Source organism: Mixophyes fleayi, chromosome 1, assembly GCF_038048845.1.
Source record: "Mixophyes fleayi isolate aMixFle1 chromosome 1, aMixFle1.hap1, whole genome shotgun sequence".
Classification (NCBI taxonomy): Eukaryota; Metazoa; Chordata; class Amphibia; order Anura; family Limnodynastidae; genus Mixophyes; species Mixophyes fleayi.
The window spans coordinates 226,224,104-226,245,225 of NC_134402.1; the positions used below are offsets into that span (position 1 = coordinate 226,224,104).

General features: G+C 39.6%; 1 protein-coding gene across 1 annotated transcript in view; it reads right to left on the minus strand.

Moving 5' to 3' along the window:
- HCN2 (hyperpolarization activated cyclic nucleotide gated potassium and sodium channel 2) overlaps positions 1-20,311 on the minus strand; it is a 36,811-nt gene extending 16,500 nt beyond the window's left edge. The window contains exons 1-2 of the mRNA XM_075206112.1: positions 19,820-20,311; positions 12,462-12,885 (exon numbers count right to left, since the gene is read on the minus strand). Coding sequence (XP_075062213.1) covers positions 12,462-12,885; positions 19,820-20,271 — 876 coding nt within the window. The 5' untranslated portion in view covers positions 20,272-20,311. The remainder of the gene's footprint in view (positions 1-12,461; positions 12,886-19,819) is intronic.
- Positions 20,312-21,122: the final 811 nt, after the last annotated feature.

A 21,122-nucleotide genomic window follows, 5' to 3' on the forward strand; every position in this document is an offset into this window, starting at 1 on the left:
AACAGCAACACCAATACAGTCGGGATTAAAAGTTACGTCACTGTAGGCGCCCGGCATCTTTATTCATGGCAATTCTTTCAAGTCGGGTTTTTAAACAGTCGCTATCATGATGTTGTTGTATGTGTTGTCTAGTTAAGACTACCACCAGCAATATGAATGTAGCATCACATGAGCTGCATATAACATCCAAATGTAGGGACTTTCCATTCCCTACAGGAAGTGTCAAGCTTAGTCAGCTCTCCCCACAGAGAGAACGCAACGAAGTTCTGACAGGCCTCAAATTCATTCATATTTGCAGTTTTAACATTGACAACTTCTTTTTATAAACAAATAACAATAACTTAAATACCACAGACACACTAAAGATAAAAATATTACAAATGACATACAATCTTTCAACTCTGCTATATGATAAACTAAAGGCATGGCCCAGAAAAAGTTTTTTATAGACTGGTCATATAAGGCAACATCCTGCATAAAATACAACTGTATTACAGTTTCAAGAAAGTTCCTAATAAGGTGAGTGGAGAGGTATAACTGATCTTAATCAAGTGGCTGAAAAAAAACTATTCCAAAAGGTGGACATGGACAGTGCTTAACATTACCCAAATGTGACATGTGCAACATATAAAATATTAATGCAATGTATTTGGATATTACAAACGCAGTTTCATAATGCTAGATGAAAGATAATACCTTGGCTACCAGGCTAACAGAAAGTATTATTGGCTACTTTCTTAGATCTGGTTACCTTTGCAGGGGTTTAAGCAAATGTACGCCTCAGTGACTGTGCCCTCCAAAACAATAATATCTGGAAGCATAAGAATCAGCGTTCTGTACTTTGGAACAATACAGAAAATGCGATGAAAAGTAAATGAACACTTAAGACTAAATTGCACTAAAAGGGAACTACAAACCTCAATAAAGGAAACTCGTTATGTACAAAATAAGTGCTCTTTAAATGGGAATGTAATGTAGGTAATTGAAAGCTCTGTTTACAAAACAATTATATAATGGTAGCATTGCTTTTTCAATTAATTGCTGGATCACAAAACTGCAATTATGAATAGCAGTCAATCAAAATGTCTCCCAGGTAATGTTATAAATGTAATATAAAATAAATTATAAGGGGACTACATATATAAGTTATTGCCGAGAATAACTTAAAATTAATCCTATATTATTTTCAGCTTTTTTAACTTTAGGGTGATCTCACTAACATAGTGAACAAGGTTAAAAGGAGTTTTAAGGTTCTTTCGGAGTAGTGACTATATGCAAATATGTTTCCATATTGAAGGAGCTGTCACTTCCAAAAGACCATTGACATGGCATCCCACGGAGCCAATGCATTAATCACTGTCTAGTCTGACAATAACACAGGCTAGTACAGAAACAGTACCCTAAAGTATTTCTGCATTGAGTGTTGGAAACCCTAGTACAGAAAATGATGCAGAAGAGACAATGTGTTTTATACCGTATTCCCTTACAGCAAATATGATTCCTCAGAAAGGAGAGATGAATAGTTAAATACACGCTGTAAACATACAAACACTGAGGCTTTTAAAAATTAATTACAGTCTTTTCAAAGGTGGAGTAAACATTTAATTACTCACTACAGTGAAAATTAAATAGTAAAATTAATTGTTTAATTTAGTCCTTCACTGGCAGTTGTTTAAATGGTTGTTAGCGTAATTATGTGTAGATGGTTAGACACTAACATTTTGAACACTTGTTCTCTTTCATTTTAGCCAGCAAATGCTAACTGAAGTAATAACACTATATTGCCTGCATCAGTCTTGTACATCTCAGAACTTCAGAAATGATTGTATTACAATGGACTTTATCCACTGAAACTGTTGGGTGCTTCAATAACCCCATATATAGTTCCTACTATTTATAGGGTTGTTACAACTATGTATGATGCCCAGTGTGTACGTACACGTGGTTCATGTGAACATGCTATTTTACACAGTATATGAGCCAGGGAGAGTTTTGTAATCATTCAAAAGGCTATAATATTTAAGGGTCACAAGAAAGCATTTGAGGGCTGCATCAATCCCACAGGCTGCCAATTAGACAACCATAAGTTAAAAAAAAACCAAAACAGACAGACACAATTTACACAGTACTTTCAGGTTACCAAATGATTTTATACCCAGAGAAGCTACCACAGCTGGCATCAATGTTGGTGAGTAGCTATCCAAGCATGGAGAGCCCAGGCATTTGATGATTTTGGAAGGAGTTTTCCTTATAATATCATTTGCCAAGGATCTTCCCTTACAAAATATTGTCATGAGTGGCAATAAAAACATTAAGAACCAGAGGAGTTTCTAAAATGGTGACAATGATTAGCTCTATGTTCCATGAGATGGTGACACGGCAATGGCTCATATGCACAAGCGTTTCTACATTGCGTTCTGAACAGAAATGGAGTTAAACCACAGAATAAATTAAGATGTCCTAAAGGTTATTGATCCCTATGGCAAATTCATATTACAAGGGCACAAATAAAAATAAGTCTGAACATGTTCTGGGGCACAAAATAGACTGGTAAACTGCATTTTCATTGGTTAAGCCCACAGAATGGCTGCCTCCATTTTGTGTAAACCCCAGGTGCAATTGGTGTCCAAATCCATATAATCTGTCACACTGAAGCATATGATTGCAAGGACTGCTTAGGTCTCTTCAATGGGCAAGTTACATTACACAAGCTGACATTTCTTATTATTATATATACACCGTGATGCAGACATATGTACTGGAAGAAGTCTCTCTACGCAACTTAAAGCCACAAACAATGACCACACCTAGGGAGAGCACTGAACCAAGTCTAGAAAGGCAAGAAAATTCCTGTGAAAACTATAGATCAATATAGCTGGAAATTAAACACAGGTTAGATAATGAGTACCACGTGACAATACTAATGTTGAAGTTTCATACAGAGTGTTTGGTGACACAGCAGGTCACTTGGGATCTGCTATGTCACTTACACTGATAGACTTTACTGAAGGATTACCAGAAGGATCATTACAGCATCTGCTGGGGTTGCCTTCTCATTAGAAATCAGTATTACTTACTACAAAATTCAAACCTTTACTTAGTTCATTAGTTTGAGCCTTCCAATTGTGTTCTTGTAATGTTGATATCGCCACTAGGGATTTGTAATTGTGTGTCTCCAAGGGCCCATGTGAAGGTTCATGCAAAGTTCACAAAAATGCCCAAAAATAATATCCAAGTCATATTTTATATACCGGTAAGTAATAACTGAAGTACAGATCTCATAATAAATTAACACCTAATCTGTAGTCAGACTGAAGGATTTAAAAAAAATAAAATCGCAAACTTTTCTGGATGGTGATATTACTAACCTTTACTATGCACATTGCTTTGTCTTTCTACTTTCTGTAATGTATTTATATATAGTATAATGTACCTATCCACTAAATAAATTCTAAGGATATTAGAAGTTACCATGGACTTATGTTACCATATAAAATGCACAAAGGTGCAAGCCAAGTGCTTTTATAAAAGTCACAGGGCTAGATTTACTAAGCTGCGGGTTTGAAAAAGTGGGGATGTTGCCTATAGCAACCAATCAGATTCTAGCTGTCATTTATTTAGTACCTTCTACAAAATGACAGCTAGAATCTGATTGGTTGCTATAGGCAACATCCCCACTTTCTCAAACCCGCAGCTTAGTAAATCTAGCCAACAGAGTTTAAAAGGTAGAGAGTAGAAACACACAGACTAAAAACACAGAGTCACCTTTACAGACTCACACTGTCAGCCACTTATCGAGTCTGTGTCACCGACACACAGAGTAACAGACAAAGTTTCCCTCACCACCTCCTCTTATCTTTCTTGATGCCCAACGTGCAACAATTGCATCCGAGGATATGGTCTACAGGAAATTGCGATGACAACTTCCTGTTGCATCTCTGGACGCTATCCTTACTGTAGCATCTTTATTGTTATATCAGAATGTGCTGTTTATACAAATATTATGTACAAACACATACATTGAGTTACTCCAATGATGTGTACCATAGTCTGTTTATTTCAATTGCCCTAAGAAACAACTTAGCCCTATTGTGCTCACTGCATTGGATAGGATTATACCCAAGAAGCGCTATTGTTTAAAGTTCCTGACACTCAATACAGCTTAATGGCTTAAAAGATTAGAAGGAAGCTAGAATAAAAACATGATTTATTTAGTAAAAGTTTCAGATTAATGGTCAACTGGAGTTGTTTTCACATGATAAGCTAAGCTGCATGGTAGAGAAGCTCCCCCGCCATTGCCAGAAATCAGCTAACCTATTTGGCACAGATATAAAGAATGTAGGTAATTCTGCTCCCCACTCCTGCCTAAAGGAGACAGCAGCACAGGGATACCTAAAGAACAAGCGGAGGCGACTGCCAGGACAGACACATTTGTGAGACCTACCTTTATTCCCATCAGATACCACCGTCAACTTGCTCTCGCTACAGCTCTTGTTAACTATACAGTGTTGTCTGGCAATTAATAACTGCCAGACAACACTCCATGATAAAATTGGACAGCTCCAGGAAAACTTGTCCTTTACAATACAGGCCATGCAGACCGAATGAAATCATGCCATAGAGGTGAAAAATAATGTCAGAAATGTAAAGGATAATAACTGTAAGCTGGAACACTGATTAATAAAAAAGGATTCCACCCCATACCACAACAAACAGGCTATGTAGACCGTTTGCTGGGACTAACCGAGGCAGCGGATTGGAAAATTTATTAGGATTTTTTTGAATCTTTAATGAATCAAATCATTTGTTGTGGAAAGAGCCCATAGAGTCCCAAACACCAGGCACCGCCAGGAGCGCTGCCAAAGCGATTCATCCCACGGCTTCCAATTACCATGTCAGGGGTAAGATTCTCAACTTGGCATGGGAATAGGGGCGTATTCAATACCGGATTTGCAAGCTAGCTATATTTGCAGGCTTTTCCATCTTGATACAGCCGCACAGAGTCTTCCTCACTGAGAGACATACGCTCAGACATCTACATATTCCTTATGCCATGTTATTCCCAGCTAAAGTCAAAGTGATGGCCGATGGCAAAGCTATTTTCTTCACCTCACCAGATGCATACCTGAAGTTGTGGCTACTCACGTGAATACTATGTACTATTAAATTAACTTTTGTGTAGCTGTCACTAATAGTGGAGAAAATATCTACTGAAGCGCAATACTGCCCTCTAATAATGGTAAGGCTGGTAGTGGCAGCAGTCAATCATACTTTATAACTTGTTAAAACCTAACAATTTCTGTGTAGTACCGCATAAAAGTTTTGGGTTTAGGCATCTGCGAGTTTTGGGGAGATAAACGGAAGGGGTTGAGCGCTCAATACTGTTTATTGGTTAGGTAACCGGTCTCACAGCATTGCATGCAGTAGCATTAATACAGGTAATATGCGTACAGGGTATATGGGTATATAAATTACCTGTCTATGAATGAAGCTATAATATTTCCATTATGACGGTCCAAGCTCTTAACAGACAAATTAAAGAAAGTATCAATATTTAATTATGTCTGGAAACTGAGACCTGGTTGTCACGCTGCAAGAAGTACACAGTTCAATTTAGTTAACAAATCTGTATCCTATTAAATTCAACTTCACGGGCAGAAATTTCGTAATGGCGTGCAATATAAATGGCACTGTATGCCTATTAGTTAAAGTGTATTGTCCTCCATAATTTTCCTTTAAACTAACTGAGACGTAAACTTGCAGAAATGTGTCATTTATCAATATTGACCATGGGAGACTTTAATGTTGCACTATATGGTAGGCTAGGTAGAATGTAAGGAAGGGTGAAATCAGGTGATGCTGGTCCTGGACTAAACACAATTCTAAGCACTTTAAACCTCATTGAAATCTGAAGACATAGTCAATGAAATAAAAAAAGAAGTGTTATCCTGTCATTCTCCTTCTCACTGTCCTGTATAGCCATGGCTCTCCTCTCTGTCATGGTTCTGGGGTCCGTATGAAAGTAGAATATATACCTTGTGGGTTTTTTGGGACTATTCCCCTTTAAGATATTCAACCCCTAAGCAAATTTTGCAGATAATAGGACCACAACTTAAAATTTGAGCATATGGGATGCATTATGTAAAGGCTTCTAACAGGGACAACATGATTTCACAAATAGCACTTTAAGATACAAATAAATATGATAAACATTAAAAATCTGAAGAGGCAGTAAACAGACACACCAACATCAGATAGACATAAAGCCCTACTAAAACACAAAACATATACATAGCCTAATGATGATAGGATGACCCAAAAAATATTTGCTCTATGTGAGGCATAACTGGTTTAAGAGTGTAGACAGCTGGTAAAATGTTAGCATTTTGCTTTAGAGAGCAGTGTGTGTAAATACAGCAATCACGGAACTGAGAGATATAAATGGACAATTAGTAACAATACCTATTTTGATTAATGGATGTCTCAGAGCACTTTACAAAAAACATATATGGATACGAAATCACCTAGGCAAGTTTCTTGATAAAAGAAAAATGTTCTTTTATTATAAAACATACACAACACTGGGTTATATGTTTAATCAATAATTACCAAGGAGTTCATCATATCATCACAGGACCCACAATCCTATCACATGGAGAGCTTATAGTGACCAGTCAACACTTAGGGCTAGATTTACTAAGCTGCGGGTTTGAAAAAGTGGGGATGTTGCCTATAGCAACCAATCAGATTCTAGCTTTCATTTATTTAGTGCATTCTACAAAATGACAGCTAGAATCTGATTGGTTGCTATAGGCAACATCCCCACTTTTTCAAACCCGCAGCTTAGTAAATCTAGCCCTTAGTCTTAAGAGCGCTATTTCCAAAGACTTAACTTGCCAGTCTCTCTGATAATATCCATCCTCAATGAATGTACCACAAGCAGACATTGAGATATGTAATTACCATATCTTAATGTCACATTTTGGACTCCCGGTCTCCTGCTATTTTATTTTATTACCGTTATTGTTTATTTTATAACCGCTATTGTAACTGCTTTAGATTCTACTTAGTCCTTAATTTCTTTTCTATTTAAATCTTAGTTCATTTTATTCTATTACTTCACTCCTTATTTTATTATTTATTTTACTCTTTACTGCACTGGTACTGCCTGGTTTTATTTAGTCTTTTATTTTAGTCCTTGTTGCCCTGTGTTACTGCCTTACTTTACTTTTTTTTGCCTTTTACATTTAACTTATTTTTTTGTGCTTTTGCCTCATTGCATTATTTTCCTTCAGTCCTTCATTCACACTTTCTGCAATTTATTTCTTCACTGGGTGTCAATCAATGCCCTCATTGTTGATCCATACCTCTGGTCTCACAGTCTTTTTCTCTCTCTTCTGCCTTGACTCTCTTCCCTCCCATCCTTTTTCCTTCAGTAACCATACTTTCTTTCTTCGCTCCCACCATGCCTCATCGCTCCTGTCCTATACCCATCTTTTCCCCTAGTCCCACTTTCTGCCCCAATTTCAACTCCCCCCCTCACTCTAGCAACCCCATTAACCTCATCCAAATATCCTCCTGCCCTCCCTTCCTTTTCTCCTATGCCCACTGGAACTCCAGATCCGCCCGTAAGAAACTGTCTGCTATTCATGACCTCTTCGCCTCCAACTCTCTTAACCTTCGTGCTATCACTGAAACCTGGCTCTCGTCTACTGACACTGTCTTCCCCGCTGCTCTCTTCCATGGAGGCCTCTCCTCCACCTACTCCACCAGACCGGATGATCGTCCAAGAAGTTGTGTGGGCCTCCTCTTTTCCCCTAACTGTATTTTTTGGGTCATTCCCACTTTGCCCTCCCTCTCTTTCTCCTCCTTCAAAGTCCACTCTATCTGTCTCTTTTCCCCCATCTATCTCCGTGTCTTGCTTCCCAATTTCATTTCCTCTAACAAACCCTACAGACCCCACCTCCATTAAACTTCTTGCCCTTTCCACCTTCTTTAATCTCACTCAGTGGACCTCATCCCCCACCCACTGTCTTGGTCACTGCCTCAACCTTGTTTTCTCTCATCTTTGTGCTCTCTCTGAATTCTCTAATTCCCCCTTTCCTCTCTCTGACCACCACTTCCTCTCCTTTACTCTGTCATCCTCCCATAAACCCCCCCTGCCTAAATCCACCCTTACCTAGCGCAACCTTGATGCTCTGGACCCTACCTTTCTCCTTTTCTCTTAACGCTCTTCTCTCCCCTCTTCCTACCCCGACCAGACGACCTCTCTCTACAACCTCTCCCTCACCACTGCTCTGGATGCCCTTGCCCAGCCTCTTCTGTTAACCACTGCCATCGGCTGCCCCAACCTTGGCACTCTAAATTTACCTGCTTCCTACAGAAGTGTTTTAGGGCTGCTGAACGCCTCTGGAGGAAATCTCACTCCCTGGCTGATTTTGTTCACCCTGGGCGATCTCATCTCCTCCTTTGTCCACCAGTACCATCTCCACGCGATGACTCAACTTTACATCTCTTCTCCTGACCTTCCACTCCCCCCCCCCACCCTCCTCTGTCGTGTTTCCAACTGCCTCTCTGCCATTTCCTCCTGGATGTCTTCACGCTTTCTCAAAATCAACATTGCGAAAACTGAGCTCATTGTTTTCCCTCCTTCTAAATTTTCACCCCACCGTGAACTATCCATCACCGTTAATAATACCACCACCTCTGCTGTTCCCTAACTCCACCCTCTCTTTTGCCTCCCACATTCAATCTCTTGCCCAATCCTGTCGCTTCCAACTACGGAATATTGCCACATCCAGCCCTTCCTCTCTCAGAATGAAGCCAAAACCATCCTCCATGCTCTCATTATTTCCAGTCTCGATTACTGTAACCTTCTCCTTACTGGCCTCCCCCACTCCCATCTCGCCCCTCTTCGATCTATTATGTGAATGTGAGACTTATCTTTCTTTCATGCCACTCTTTCTCTGCCTCTGCTTACACTGGCTCCCTTTCCCCTACAGAATCCTCTTTAAACTCCTCACGGTCACTTAGAAGGCCCTCTCCCATTCCACTGCCCCTTATATCTCTAACCTCCTCTCCATCCACACTTCCTTTCCCTTCACGTTCCCTGCTTTCGGCAAATGACGTCGCCTTTCCTCTGCACTGATCACCTCATCCCATGCCAGAATTCAAGACTTCTCCCGTGCTGCCCCCCTCCACTTGAATGACTTCCCTCCCTCCATCCGTCTGTCCCCTAAACTTAGCTCCTTCAAATGGGCTCTCAAAACCCATCTGCTTCTCATGGCCTACCAGCCATCCACTTAATCTTCTGCTTCCTTGTTTACCCCACCTCCCTGTCCCCTCCTACGCTTGATCCCCACTAGGGACTTCTCTCGTGCCTGCTGTTCATTTTCCCTCCCTTTAGTATGTAAGCTCTCAGAACAGGGCCTCTTCCCTTCTGTTTCAATACCATTTCTTCTACTCCTACACCACTGTACTTGCTATGTACTGTTGTACTCAGGTATACTGTATTTTGTACAGAGCTGCGGATAACATTGAAAATAAAGAATAATAATTATTATTATTACAGTTATTACACCAGATGCTGCATTACTATTAGAGGCACATATTACACTTGATAAGTTGCTGCAGATATTGTTTTACTTCCAACCTGTAAGACACTAGGTTTAGATGGGCACCCCACAGAGCAATATAAGACCCAGCTGGAGGAAACTGCACCCAAACTATTACACATTTACATTTCAAAAGAGAAATTTCAGTCAATAAGTGACGCCCTTATTATGTTAATACTAAAGCCTGTGAAATACCCCACTGATTGCAGTTCATATAGGGACAACCCTTAATTAATTTTGACACAAAATTCTGGTGAAAATCTTGGCGGTCAGGTTCAATGCTGTAATTACTGTCCTAATCCATAGGGATCAAGCATGGTTTATGCCTTGGAGAGCCACGGCAGTTCATTTAAGAAGGGCCTTTAGCAAATTTACAAATTAAACAAACAAACAAAGATTCCAGAGTGACAGTTACATTGGAAGCAGCAAAAGCATTTGATGCTATGGAAAGTAATTATCTGTATGCTGTCCTGAAAGAGATGGGTTATAAGGGACAATAAAAAATATTCAAGCAAGTAGGGGAGAGGACAAAATATACTGTTATATGTGGATTATATGCTATTGTATATAGTGCAAGCTCACTCATTCCTTCAAAATAAATTTATTGCCATCTGCATATTAACTAGCATAAAACAAATTTCTTTGCATTAGATGAGAAGACCAAAAATAAACAAACGGAGGGCCATGGGTTAATTTGGGTGGACTACTGGAAATATCTTGGTTTAAATATCTCTTTGAAACAGGATATATTTTTGCCCCCCCCCCCCCCCCCCCTTCCTAATATAATACCACTGTGCAGACATATAAAGCAACAGATGACACTATGGGGGAAGTTGTCACTTACCATTATCGCCCGGGGTAACTATTTTCATTCAAAAATTGATCGATTATATATCTATATCTCTATGTATATCAGCCACCCTGCACCTGCTTTCAATTATTAAACAACACTTGATTCCATTTGATATTAGTGCAATATAATGGTGCACCTAGTTAATGTGTATCAAAATCTTCATACTTAAAAAGATGGGTGAATGGGTTTATCTGAATATCAAGCTTGACATGGCAAAGATTGAAATTTCTCCACCGGCTGATTATTATAGAGATGGGCACCTTAAGTCACCTTTATATTTTTACTTTTATAAAACAAAATGAGAAGCCAAGGAAAAGCAGAATTGCTTTCTGCATTAAAATATGTGCAAGTCTGACCGTCTACAGCGGTGATGGGCAACACCACATACTTCAAGGGCCACTCCAATATACAGGGCCGCACATTACCCTTCATTTCAAATCCACTTCGGCATCTCACATCACTCATCCCAAAATGCACAAACATGCTCCAAAACTCCCCCCATGCCACTCAGATCTGCCACTTTCTTCAAACTATCACCACATGCTCTCAGACCCCCACTTGTCACAAAACTCCCCCACGTCACTCAGACCACTCCACAGATTTCTGCTTGCAGAGAATAAGTGACATTGGAAGTAGCAGACTGGGGGACGCAGATGAAGGTGGGCCACCTGTTGTCCTTGCTGTAGACCACTCCTGTTGTCCTTGCTGTAGACCACTGGTCTACACCAAGGACACCATGAACATAGACCGCAATCACTTCACTGGGATAACAGATAAGCTTTTAACGTTGTTTTTATAAGCAAGTTTTAATATCTTTATTTCAATACATTTTGTCCCAAAAAAAGGCCACTCGGTTTGTTTTAGGACAATATAAATGCGACAAAGCATCTCTACAAGGATTAGCCTGTTGTGATTTGCAATGTTTGGCATGTTAAGCTTGAAATTCAGGTAAGCCCATTCTTATATAGAACATTTCTGGCAACAGATAACCCATAAGATTTAACTTGTTTTAAAAAGCATGTAATTATGAATCCTGCTTTTTTGTCTGCTGGGTTTCATACAAGACCTATGATGGACCATCTCTAAATCTATCCTGCTGTCCTGTCTCTTATTTTCTCATAAGAAATTAACTACTTCAAATTGGAAACCATTAACGACAGCTGCAAATGCAAGGATGAGATTACCACTCTCTACTTCACTTCAAGTTATGTTTCTTACATAAGGAATGCCCTGACAAATTTGGGAATTGTGGCTGCAGTGTCCTCTTATTGTAACTTGAAATACTTATAAGGTTTCTTGTACCCTGTCACATGCATTTTAAGAATTTATCTTCTGTTGAACTGCTTTTCTGTGTACTAATATGTAGTATCGGACATTTTTGCATATTCTCTAACTCATGTGTAATCTAAGGCTATGTCTTTCGGTTTAATGAAGCTGTTCAGAGATTTCTACCTCTAACATACCTATGCATATGTATGCGATTCATATAAGTAACTTCTCTCTGAGACCTGTACGGTTTATATTTTTGCAGACAATAAAGTATTGGTTCTAAATTAAGCCCCTTCTTTTGTCTAGAACAACAAGGGCGTTTGTACTTCATGGGAATCCAGTCATTGGTGCAACTTTCACACCCCTAACCTCTTTAAATTGACATCTTGCATCATACATCATTTCTATTCAAAACTGTGCTGAACACCGCCTCTGCGGAGGGTCCCTACTGGGGTGGTTGTTGGTAACCATACATATTTTAATATTTAGCATCTAAATTATGTGTTTGGTACCTCTAAGTCACCAATTGGTGTACATTCTTCTGACTACAGTCATATCTTAATGATAGTTGAATCTGGTGAATCATTGTATAGTTGAATTAGTTTCCTCTTACTGCTGATTTGCAACCCATGGATTTGTTCAGTGATTAGCGGTCTTCTCAAAGCAGATATTTAGTGACTGACTCATCTTCCTTATTAAAGGCGTCTAAGGTAACTCACACTCACCTCTTCCCATTGATGGATATAGCGGATAAGCCTGGAGAGTCGAAGTAACCTAAGAAGACTGAGGATCTTGGTGAACCTCACAATCCGTAGAGCACGGGCAGTCTTGTATACTTCAGAGTCAATGCCCTTTTCAACAATGAGAAATATGTAGTCCACAGGAATGGAGGACACAAAGTCCACCACAAACCACGTGCGCAAGTACTTGCGCTTGATCTTCTGTGGATCCAAGATGATCTCAGTGTTGTCCTCAATCACAATACCCGTACGGAAGTTCAGAACCAAATCCATAAGAAAGAAGGTATCCGACACCACGTTAAATACGATCCACGGTGTGGTTGTCTCATCCTTAAAGAAAGTGATTCCCACAGGGATGATTATTAGGTTCCCCACCATGAACAGTAGCATTGTGAAGTCCCAGTAAAACCTAGGTAAGACAAGAGAAAAGTAAACAAAATAAGGAGGTGTTTAATTTGGTATTTATTTATTATGATTAGCTAAATGTATTACTAAACACAGTGCATAATGCTCTATTCTTATTGCCCTTTGTTTATCTGTACAAAGTTACAACCACAGCAGGTAAAAAATTGACAGTTAATAAATGTTTTGTATCCAAACTTTAATACAGATATGAGTTGTAATAAGAAATATCGGAGTAGGTAATAGCAACTTGAAAAGCCAATGTCAACTTGTAAATTACAGATATTCTAATCAAGACTACATTCTAGTCATTGCTAACTACTTTGATATTATTGATACTATCAACATTATCCACTATTGGCAACATATTGCAGATTACAATGACTCAGTGGAGATTGTAATGGCAGTCATGTCACTACTTTTAGTTTTATCATGATTACCATGTTGGTTGAGTGATGAGGAGTTTGAAAGACTTAAGCTGGGTACACACCTATGCAATCTTACTTCGGATGCTATTTTACTAAGTCCTGATGAGTATGTTGATTCATGCGTACACACCTACACAATTTACCCTCAGATCTGTGATCATCATCTCTCATAATTATCTGCTGAAAAGATTGTGATTCACTGTATAGAGATCTGACTACCCTGCTGGTTGTGAGTGTGCACACACTTCTGCATTTGCCCGACATCGTTCCATCGTGATAGTGATTTTTAGGAAGTTTAGAAAAACCAAATGTGCTTTGGTATGATAAAACATGATCGTGGGAGCGTACACACTCCTGCAATATCTGACTAAGCGGCTGTTTACAGTGTGATCTGCACGATAATTGCATAGGGGTGTACCCAGCTTAACACAGTGGGGATTATATATGAACTGCAGTTTGTAGTGAATACATAGTATGTACTAAACCTCTACCGTTATGATATTTATATTTATTATTTTGTGATTAATGTAATCGTAGGAAGAACAGGTAGACGGCTGTATCCTTTTACTGTATATAAATCTTTGACAATCTAGATGTTCAATTATATGATTAATCTTGTGAACACTATGAACATTGGCACAAGCTGGAAAAACACTGGCTTTCAAAGTGCCTGTATGACACCAACTGAATGCATAATTTTATAACAACAATAAAAGTATGAATATTTTCAACGTGATTTTCACCACACAAAATCTGCAGCTTGCAATGGGACTGGATGTGTTGAATAGATATTATGTACTGCCCAGGTCACTAATAATCACAGTCAGTGTCGGTTGAATGATATATTCTAATTGGCTAGCTTTGCTGATTAAGTGACATGGTTAATGTCATCCCATCAGAGTCACTAAAAACTCCTAAAGATCATTAATGATTTTTATATTAATGAGTATCATGCATAAAAGTAGTTATTATATGTCAGCACCCTCTTGTATGCCGATATTTAGTGTTAGGAAGTAAAGTAACAATTGACTTGCATATAAATATAGTGATGTCCATGAAGAGATGAATACATCAAAAACTGATACCCATTAAGATAGCAACACAGGTGTGTTATAAAGTAATATATTGTTAGGTTAGAATGCATACAGGGACTGGGAGGAGAAAGTATAAAAGACCTTGTCTGGAAGGTACAGACACTGAGGTCATTCTAGCTCCATGCTGAAAGATGTTAATCTGTGTTTTCTCTTTTAAAAATTATCATAACTCTTTCACAAAACTGACATAAATGTGTGTTTTGTGGTGCTGCAGCTAAATCCCTGAATGTGTCAGAAATATATCTTAAAGAACGTGGGGTTTTTTTTCCCACAGGTTTTATTTAAGATTTTTTGTCTATCTCAGGCAATCACACAAAACAGATATGTTTACACATGCCACCCCCTATGGAAGGATTTGCCCTTTCTTAAGTTATCATTGGGATGGTCTACAAATGATAACTGTTGTTGTTATTAGCTTATCTAGCTGTTCAACAACACAAACATATAGGTGACCAATTTATTCTGATTTTTACCACTGGATCTCAGGTCATTTCTATATGCCCCAGGCCCAGTGTAGCAAAATGTCAGCAACTTAACAAAACTAGTAGAATAAATACTGAACCTCTAAATAATATGGGTGTGCTGGAGGGGGAAACAGATCAAAATGGCAAAGTTTTGGGGTATTTATATTTCAGACTATTGTTGTACTTTGATTAGAGCAACTAGGAATAGGCTTCTAGATGGATTTTGCTGCAAGAAGAAGTATGGGGGTGGCTGTCAAAGACTGATCAAGTCATATGGGCAGCCTGGGTGGCTGTTCACAAGTTATGGGACACTGAACACATATAGGCTAACTCAATAACATGGTGCAAAGTACATAAATGTGCTGTAGCTCATAGCAAGTATTCAGCTGTGTGCTTTCATTCTCTAATTTTGCACTAGAATAGGTAAACTTAGAATGGTATTAGTGGCTACGGGCTATCATTTACGATTGTGACTTTTTTCTGCCAGGTGGAACTGGTCTCAAATAGATGTTTGAGGCTAATACTGTATAGTCTCTTGGGTTTAGTATTACTTTCTCTTCCGTGGTTAATGTTTTGTTTTGTTTTTGTTTTTTACTAGTAAACAATTATTTTCATTTTATTTGCGGTTTTATAAAAAAAAAAAACCAGAATGGACAAATAAGAACTACTAAACTAGCCTTCACCCATCTCCAACCCTTCAACATATCCCTGATGCAGTTTCCCTGGAGTGAAACATGGCCTGGAAATGCCATCCGAATTGCAATTATTGCCAATCAGTCAAAACCAGCAGGATAACGTTGACATAATCCAGGTTCTGATTTCATCTTACCTTATACATTCTCATCTGCTGATACCTTCAGTATTGAGTACGGACATGCCAGTATTTCATTTATTGGACATATAAAACAGTTATTGGTATAAAAAGCATAGCTGTAGTGTCAGAGACTTATTATACCTTACATTTTCCATAGGTTATAATTAGTCACAAAAGAAAAAAATCTGCTTGTGCAATGACGAATGATCTCGATTTTCATAGCAGTTCCATTTGTCTAATTAGATTTTACAATAATTTGCCTGGATTAGCCTCTTATTAATTAGATATTGAAGTTAATTGGGAACATTTCCTAGCAAGACTCAGGAGGAATGCAAGGGGAGAAGCCGGATTTAGTCTCAGAGAAGAGGATAACCACAGACATATTGCTTGATATACTGTTTAATACACTAGCACGTAACGGCACCCTGGTTCTAGGCTTCACTCATAGCTATACCAAGGTACCAACCCTAAGAAACACCCTACAACTAGATACCACACATTACCTACTATTCTGTACTAATTAAGCTAAAACTCCCACAGCACAGAGCTCAAGCATCACATCTGACCTACTACCCTGCACTCGGAGACAACTCCAGGCCTATTATCCTGCACCTAGTCATATTCTGTATAAAGACACCACACAAGACCAATGGCTTATTTAGAACATCTAACAATCTGCCCTGCAGGGGGAAAACCAAACATACTCACCTGCAGCAAGGCACCAAGCTAGTAAATATTAACACGTTCATGGCTCTGCATCCTGACATCCACAGCTCCTCATCCAAGCATTGCACCAAACTGCCCTTAACTAATTTAGAAAATCTTAGCCCTGAACTGCATCTTGGCGCCAATACAATGGATTCAGGCTAAACACTTGATCCGTTGTTCTGCACTCATAGAGCAGATATGACACATAACAACTAAGCCCTGTATTTGGACATAGAGGTTAACATGAACACAAAACATTATAACCATAACTATAACCTAGACATGTTGCTTAGCCCAAATGTCCGCACAGGTGACACAACATACATGTGTACTAACAAAAATACTGTGGAGGTGCAGACATGTCAACAATTGTATACAAATGTGACTACTGAATATAGATAAATACAATGCGCTTTCATTATATTTACTGGACATATAAGGTCTTGCGATAATTTATCACTGATCATTCAGCCAATAGAACAGAGTCTACTAAAGAGAAATAATAAGATGAGTTGATCTCAAACAGACAGCACAGAAAGGATAAAACACTCGCACAACAAGGATATAATTATTACAGATAAACTGACAAAAAAAATTGATGATCACTTAAGCAGATGGAAAGATAGATTTACAGATCTTTATATCCACAGGAGAGAAATAGTAAGAATCACGTTCCACTACGTAAGCTGACAAACTGATCATTGCACAAACACACCTACAAGTACATGTAAAATATCCTTCACGCACTATGCTTCTCCAGCAAGAGAAATAAGCTCCTTGTAAGCAAAGAAAGAATGCAGGCAGATTGCTGTAACACACCACTATGTCCTTGGGTAGAAACTGCATAGACACAATAGAGTGCTCTTCTGACTAACACTGAGCTGTCCCCAGCATGTGGAGAAGGATAACTCTCTTGCACACTCTGCTCCATTAAATTGATAATAGCAACCTCCCAACTTGCTTTCTCCAAATTCATTGCTGCGGTGGTTTGTTTGAGTACAACAAAGTGCACAACACTATGAAGGGTCCTGGCTAGAGAAATAAACTGTCACAGATGCATAAATTTGGCATCATTTCTGTACAATTAAATAAGAGGATGGGGGGCACCTTTGTTGATATAGTGTAATATTATTGTGTTTCGTTTATTCTTACCTGGTCAGACAGGTGTGAAATCACACAGCAATAAGTAAGTCATTCACTACTTACACAAGATCTACACATTCTGATTGTAATCAGTTTTATTACAGATTAAGAAGGGAAAGCTGTAGAGGAGAAAGGATGACCAAAATTTTATGAATGAAGAGACAAGATGAAATGGGCCAATTACACTGGGTTGTTTTGACTCTCTCCCTCCCTCCATGGTTTTGTAAATAATTTAGGTGCAGCTCAGAGGAATCAGCACTGTGGAAGCTTTCTGAATACAAATCCAAGTAGAGTGTGAAGGCTGAGTAGAGACACAGAGCTACATCCAGTGTAATGGTGTAGTAATTGTGTAGTGCTATGTCATGTGAAGGTTGTAGATATCAAACTGAGTGAAAGAAGAGCCTCAGTAATTGAAGACGTGACTTAACAAAGCTGTCACTTCAGCACCATGGATAGTTCTTACTAAAACTAGAGACAACACAGCACTTTCAGCTATTTATCACAGGAGCAGCACTGCCATAAGCATCACACACATCTCCTTTGCATGTTTACATAATAATATAGGGAATAAAAGCAAATCCTGATAAATATGATTATACAGTCTACTAAAATGTATCACTGGCTGGAGCAGGTTGAGAGATCTGGTATCCACACTAACATAGGTCTTTCAGAAAAATGACACAAGTAGAACCACACCAGACTGTGATAAGGATACACAGTGTACCGGTTTATATGGCAAGCAGCAGACCATGTGAGATATCTCACCACGCACACACACAATATATATATATATATATATATATATATATATATATATATATATATATATATATATATATATAATAGTTTTTTTTATTTGTAAATACCAGATGTATTTTTCAAATATACCACCAAGTGTCTAAAAGTATAAAGCATTCATAAAAGAAAAATATTCTTCAATAATAGAGTATCCTACTCATCGGCCTATTAATATTAAAGAAAAGGCAGAACTACAATTGCCTGACAGCCTTACTTAATGACAATAGCCTTGTATGATGTTAGGACCATCAGATGGCAAGAACATTAAAATATAACCCTGCCAGTCACCTTTAATATACAGTTTTCCTATCATACAGCTTTAACTATATCTGCTGTGATAACTCAATGTATCAAAAGGAAACAGGGCTCATAAGAAGCTAATTAACCTACAAAAGCTAATCCACTAACATAATAATGCATCTAACTGACTCTTTATGGAAAAACCTTGAAGGGTCTCCTGCAGTAAAGACTGTAAATTACTACCTTACAATTAGTTGTGTTACACAGAATAGGGTGAGAATACATAATCAATAATAAGGGGTCATGAATAGCCACAGCACAGGATTTAGCTGGAAAACCAGGTGATACATGGCTGAAGCCTACACAAATATCAAGTACATTGCAACCTTGAACAGCAGCAGGAGAGGGAGGAGAGAGAGCTGGTAACCCATTCAATGCTGGAAGGACCTGTAGAGGAGGCCTTATCTGCAGTACAGAACCTGGTGTAAGCACACCCCTCAAAATGTGTGATCAGGCTGCTTTGTGCTTTATTTCATCAACTGATTTCTCCAATTTTAAAATTACACGTTTCAGCTCTTTTAAGTTACATGTTTACACTCTTGTTAGGGTCAATTACAATCGCTCTGCAAATTACTTTACTGAGTGATGTCAAGGTGTAATCTTATGTATCTTAACTTGTGTCTATGTCCAGTAATACTCCCCATCATTCAAATTAGAAGAACTAGCCAGCAAGGGCAGAGGTGACAGTAAAGAAGTTAGTATGAAGGACACAAATTCTATACATTGCCAAATAGGTCTTAAAGGGTATTTCTGAAAAAGAGGTGATCTCTAGGACAGTACTATCTCTCATTCCTTTTATGACTCCCCAAAGATTGCATGCCCAGTGACCTTCTGGTGTCCCTTTAAAGACTGATGTTACAACATGCAAATATAAATGCTGCAAGACCACATATTACCCCAAACATCATCAATGACTGACACATACCTAATGACCACATGCTAGGACACTGTGCTAGGAGAACAGACCTGGCACTGTTAACATTAAGCGGTGACTGAACCATGGTAATCAATTACTTGTAGCCACTAAAATGGACCTGTGGTTGCGATTACAATGCTTTGCTGTATATTATTGTCCTAGATGCCAAATACCTATAGGCACTAAACCCCTTCCTCACTTCTCGGCCACCCCATCACGACCCTCACAGCCTCTGATCACTGCAAGTATGGTAGTATCAGCACACAGGGTACGTACCTGAAGTCACTGTAGGGGTGTATGATCCAGGCCCCCGCGGACTTCACCCTCTCTTGTTCCCTCTCCACTGCCTTTTGGCTGCCAAACATCCGGAGAGAGAACTTGTTGACCCCGGGTTGGAGCATAGCAGAGAGCTGGCGGTGCATGAAGCCAACCCGGGGTTCTTCTTCTCCGGCCTCGCCATCTTCGGTGTCCTTGCCCGGGGAGGACCCCCGCGGGGGTTCCGTGGAGAAGGACACCTTGTGCTCCCGGGGCGGCGCCTCGGAAGGCTCCCGCCTGCACTCCCCATTTGGGCTCCCCTTACCGGTACCCGGAGTGCCCGCCGAGCTACACGGGCTGCGGGTGCCTCTTCTGCCCGCGGCCCGGGACTGTTGCTCATCGGGTGTCGCAGTTACCTCCACTCCCCTCATCCCCGCAGCGCTACAGCCGCTGCCGCCTCCCCGCCCGTCCATGGCAGCGGGGACCTGCGGAGTGAACGGAGGGAGGGACCGCGGGGCGGGGGCACTCCAGTGGGCGTGTTCTGACTGGGAAGCAGGCCAATGGTAAACAATATGGGCGGGAATTTAGCCAAGAGGCCAATGGACAGGGAGCGGGGCGTACGAACGCGAAGTGCTTGTCTTAGATTGCACCAGTTGACTGCAGGGTGGGCGGGTACATCACGTCATTACCGTACTTGACAGAAGGACCACACGCAGCACAAAGCGGCCAATTGTGAAAGAAACTGCTCCGAGTCAACTATACACAGCACTGCTAATAGGTGGACGAGAGCTCGCTGCTGGACTCAAGCGAACAGACCAATGAACAGAGCCAGCTAGTGTCTCAGGCAGCAGGGATTGGAGGACAGCAAAAAAAAAAGACGGATAGTAAAGGAAGAAAACATAAGAGGGCGTGGCTATGTGAACAGGGGAGGAGTTACGAGATAATATTACTCTGGAAAGGACTGTATTTCTGTGCGTTTAGCGAGTGGGCGTGGTTTGCATGAAGAGGGCGAGTTCCAAACCTAGTGGTCACAATGAGTTTGTGTTTAATGGATGGGAGTGATCTAACTGGCCTGGATTTTGGGTTGGAGAATAATCCTGAGGCTGCATTAGTAATGTTATGTTTGCGAAAGGGGATTAAAGAGGATTTAAAATGGATTTATATGAATACGGTATGAAACAAAAGAATTGAGAAAGACTTAAATAATGTAGGTATGTGACAAGTGGATATAGTCACAGGCAATATAAAGATAAAAGATTTTCTGTGGGTTTAGGTAACGAGAATTTTAACAGAATGCAAGTTATTGTCATTTCTTTATTATGCT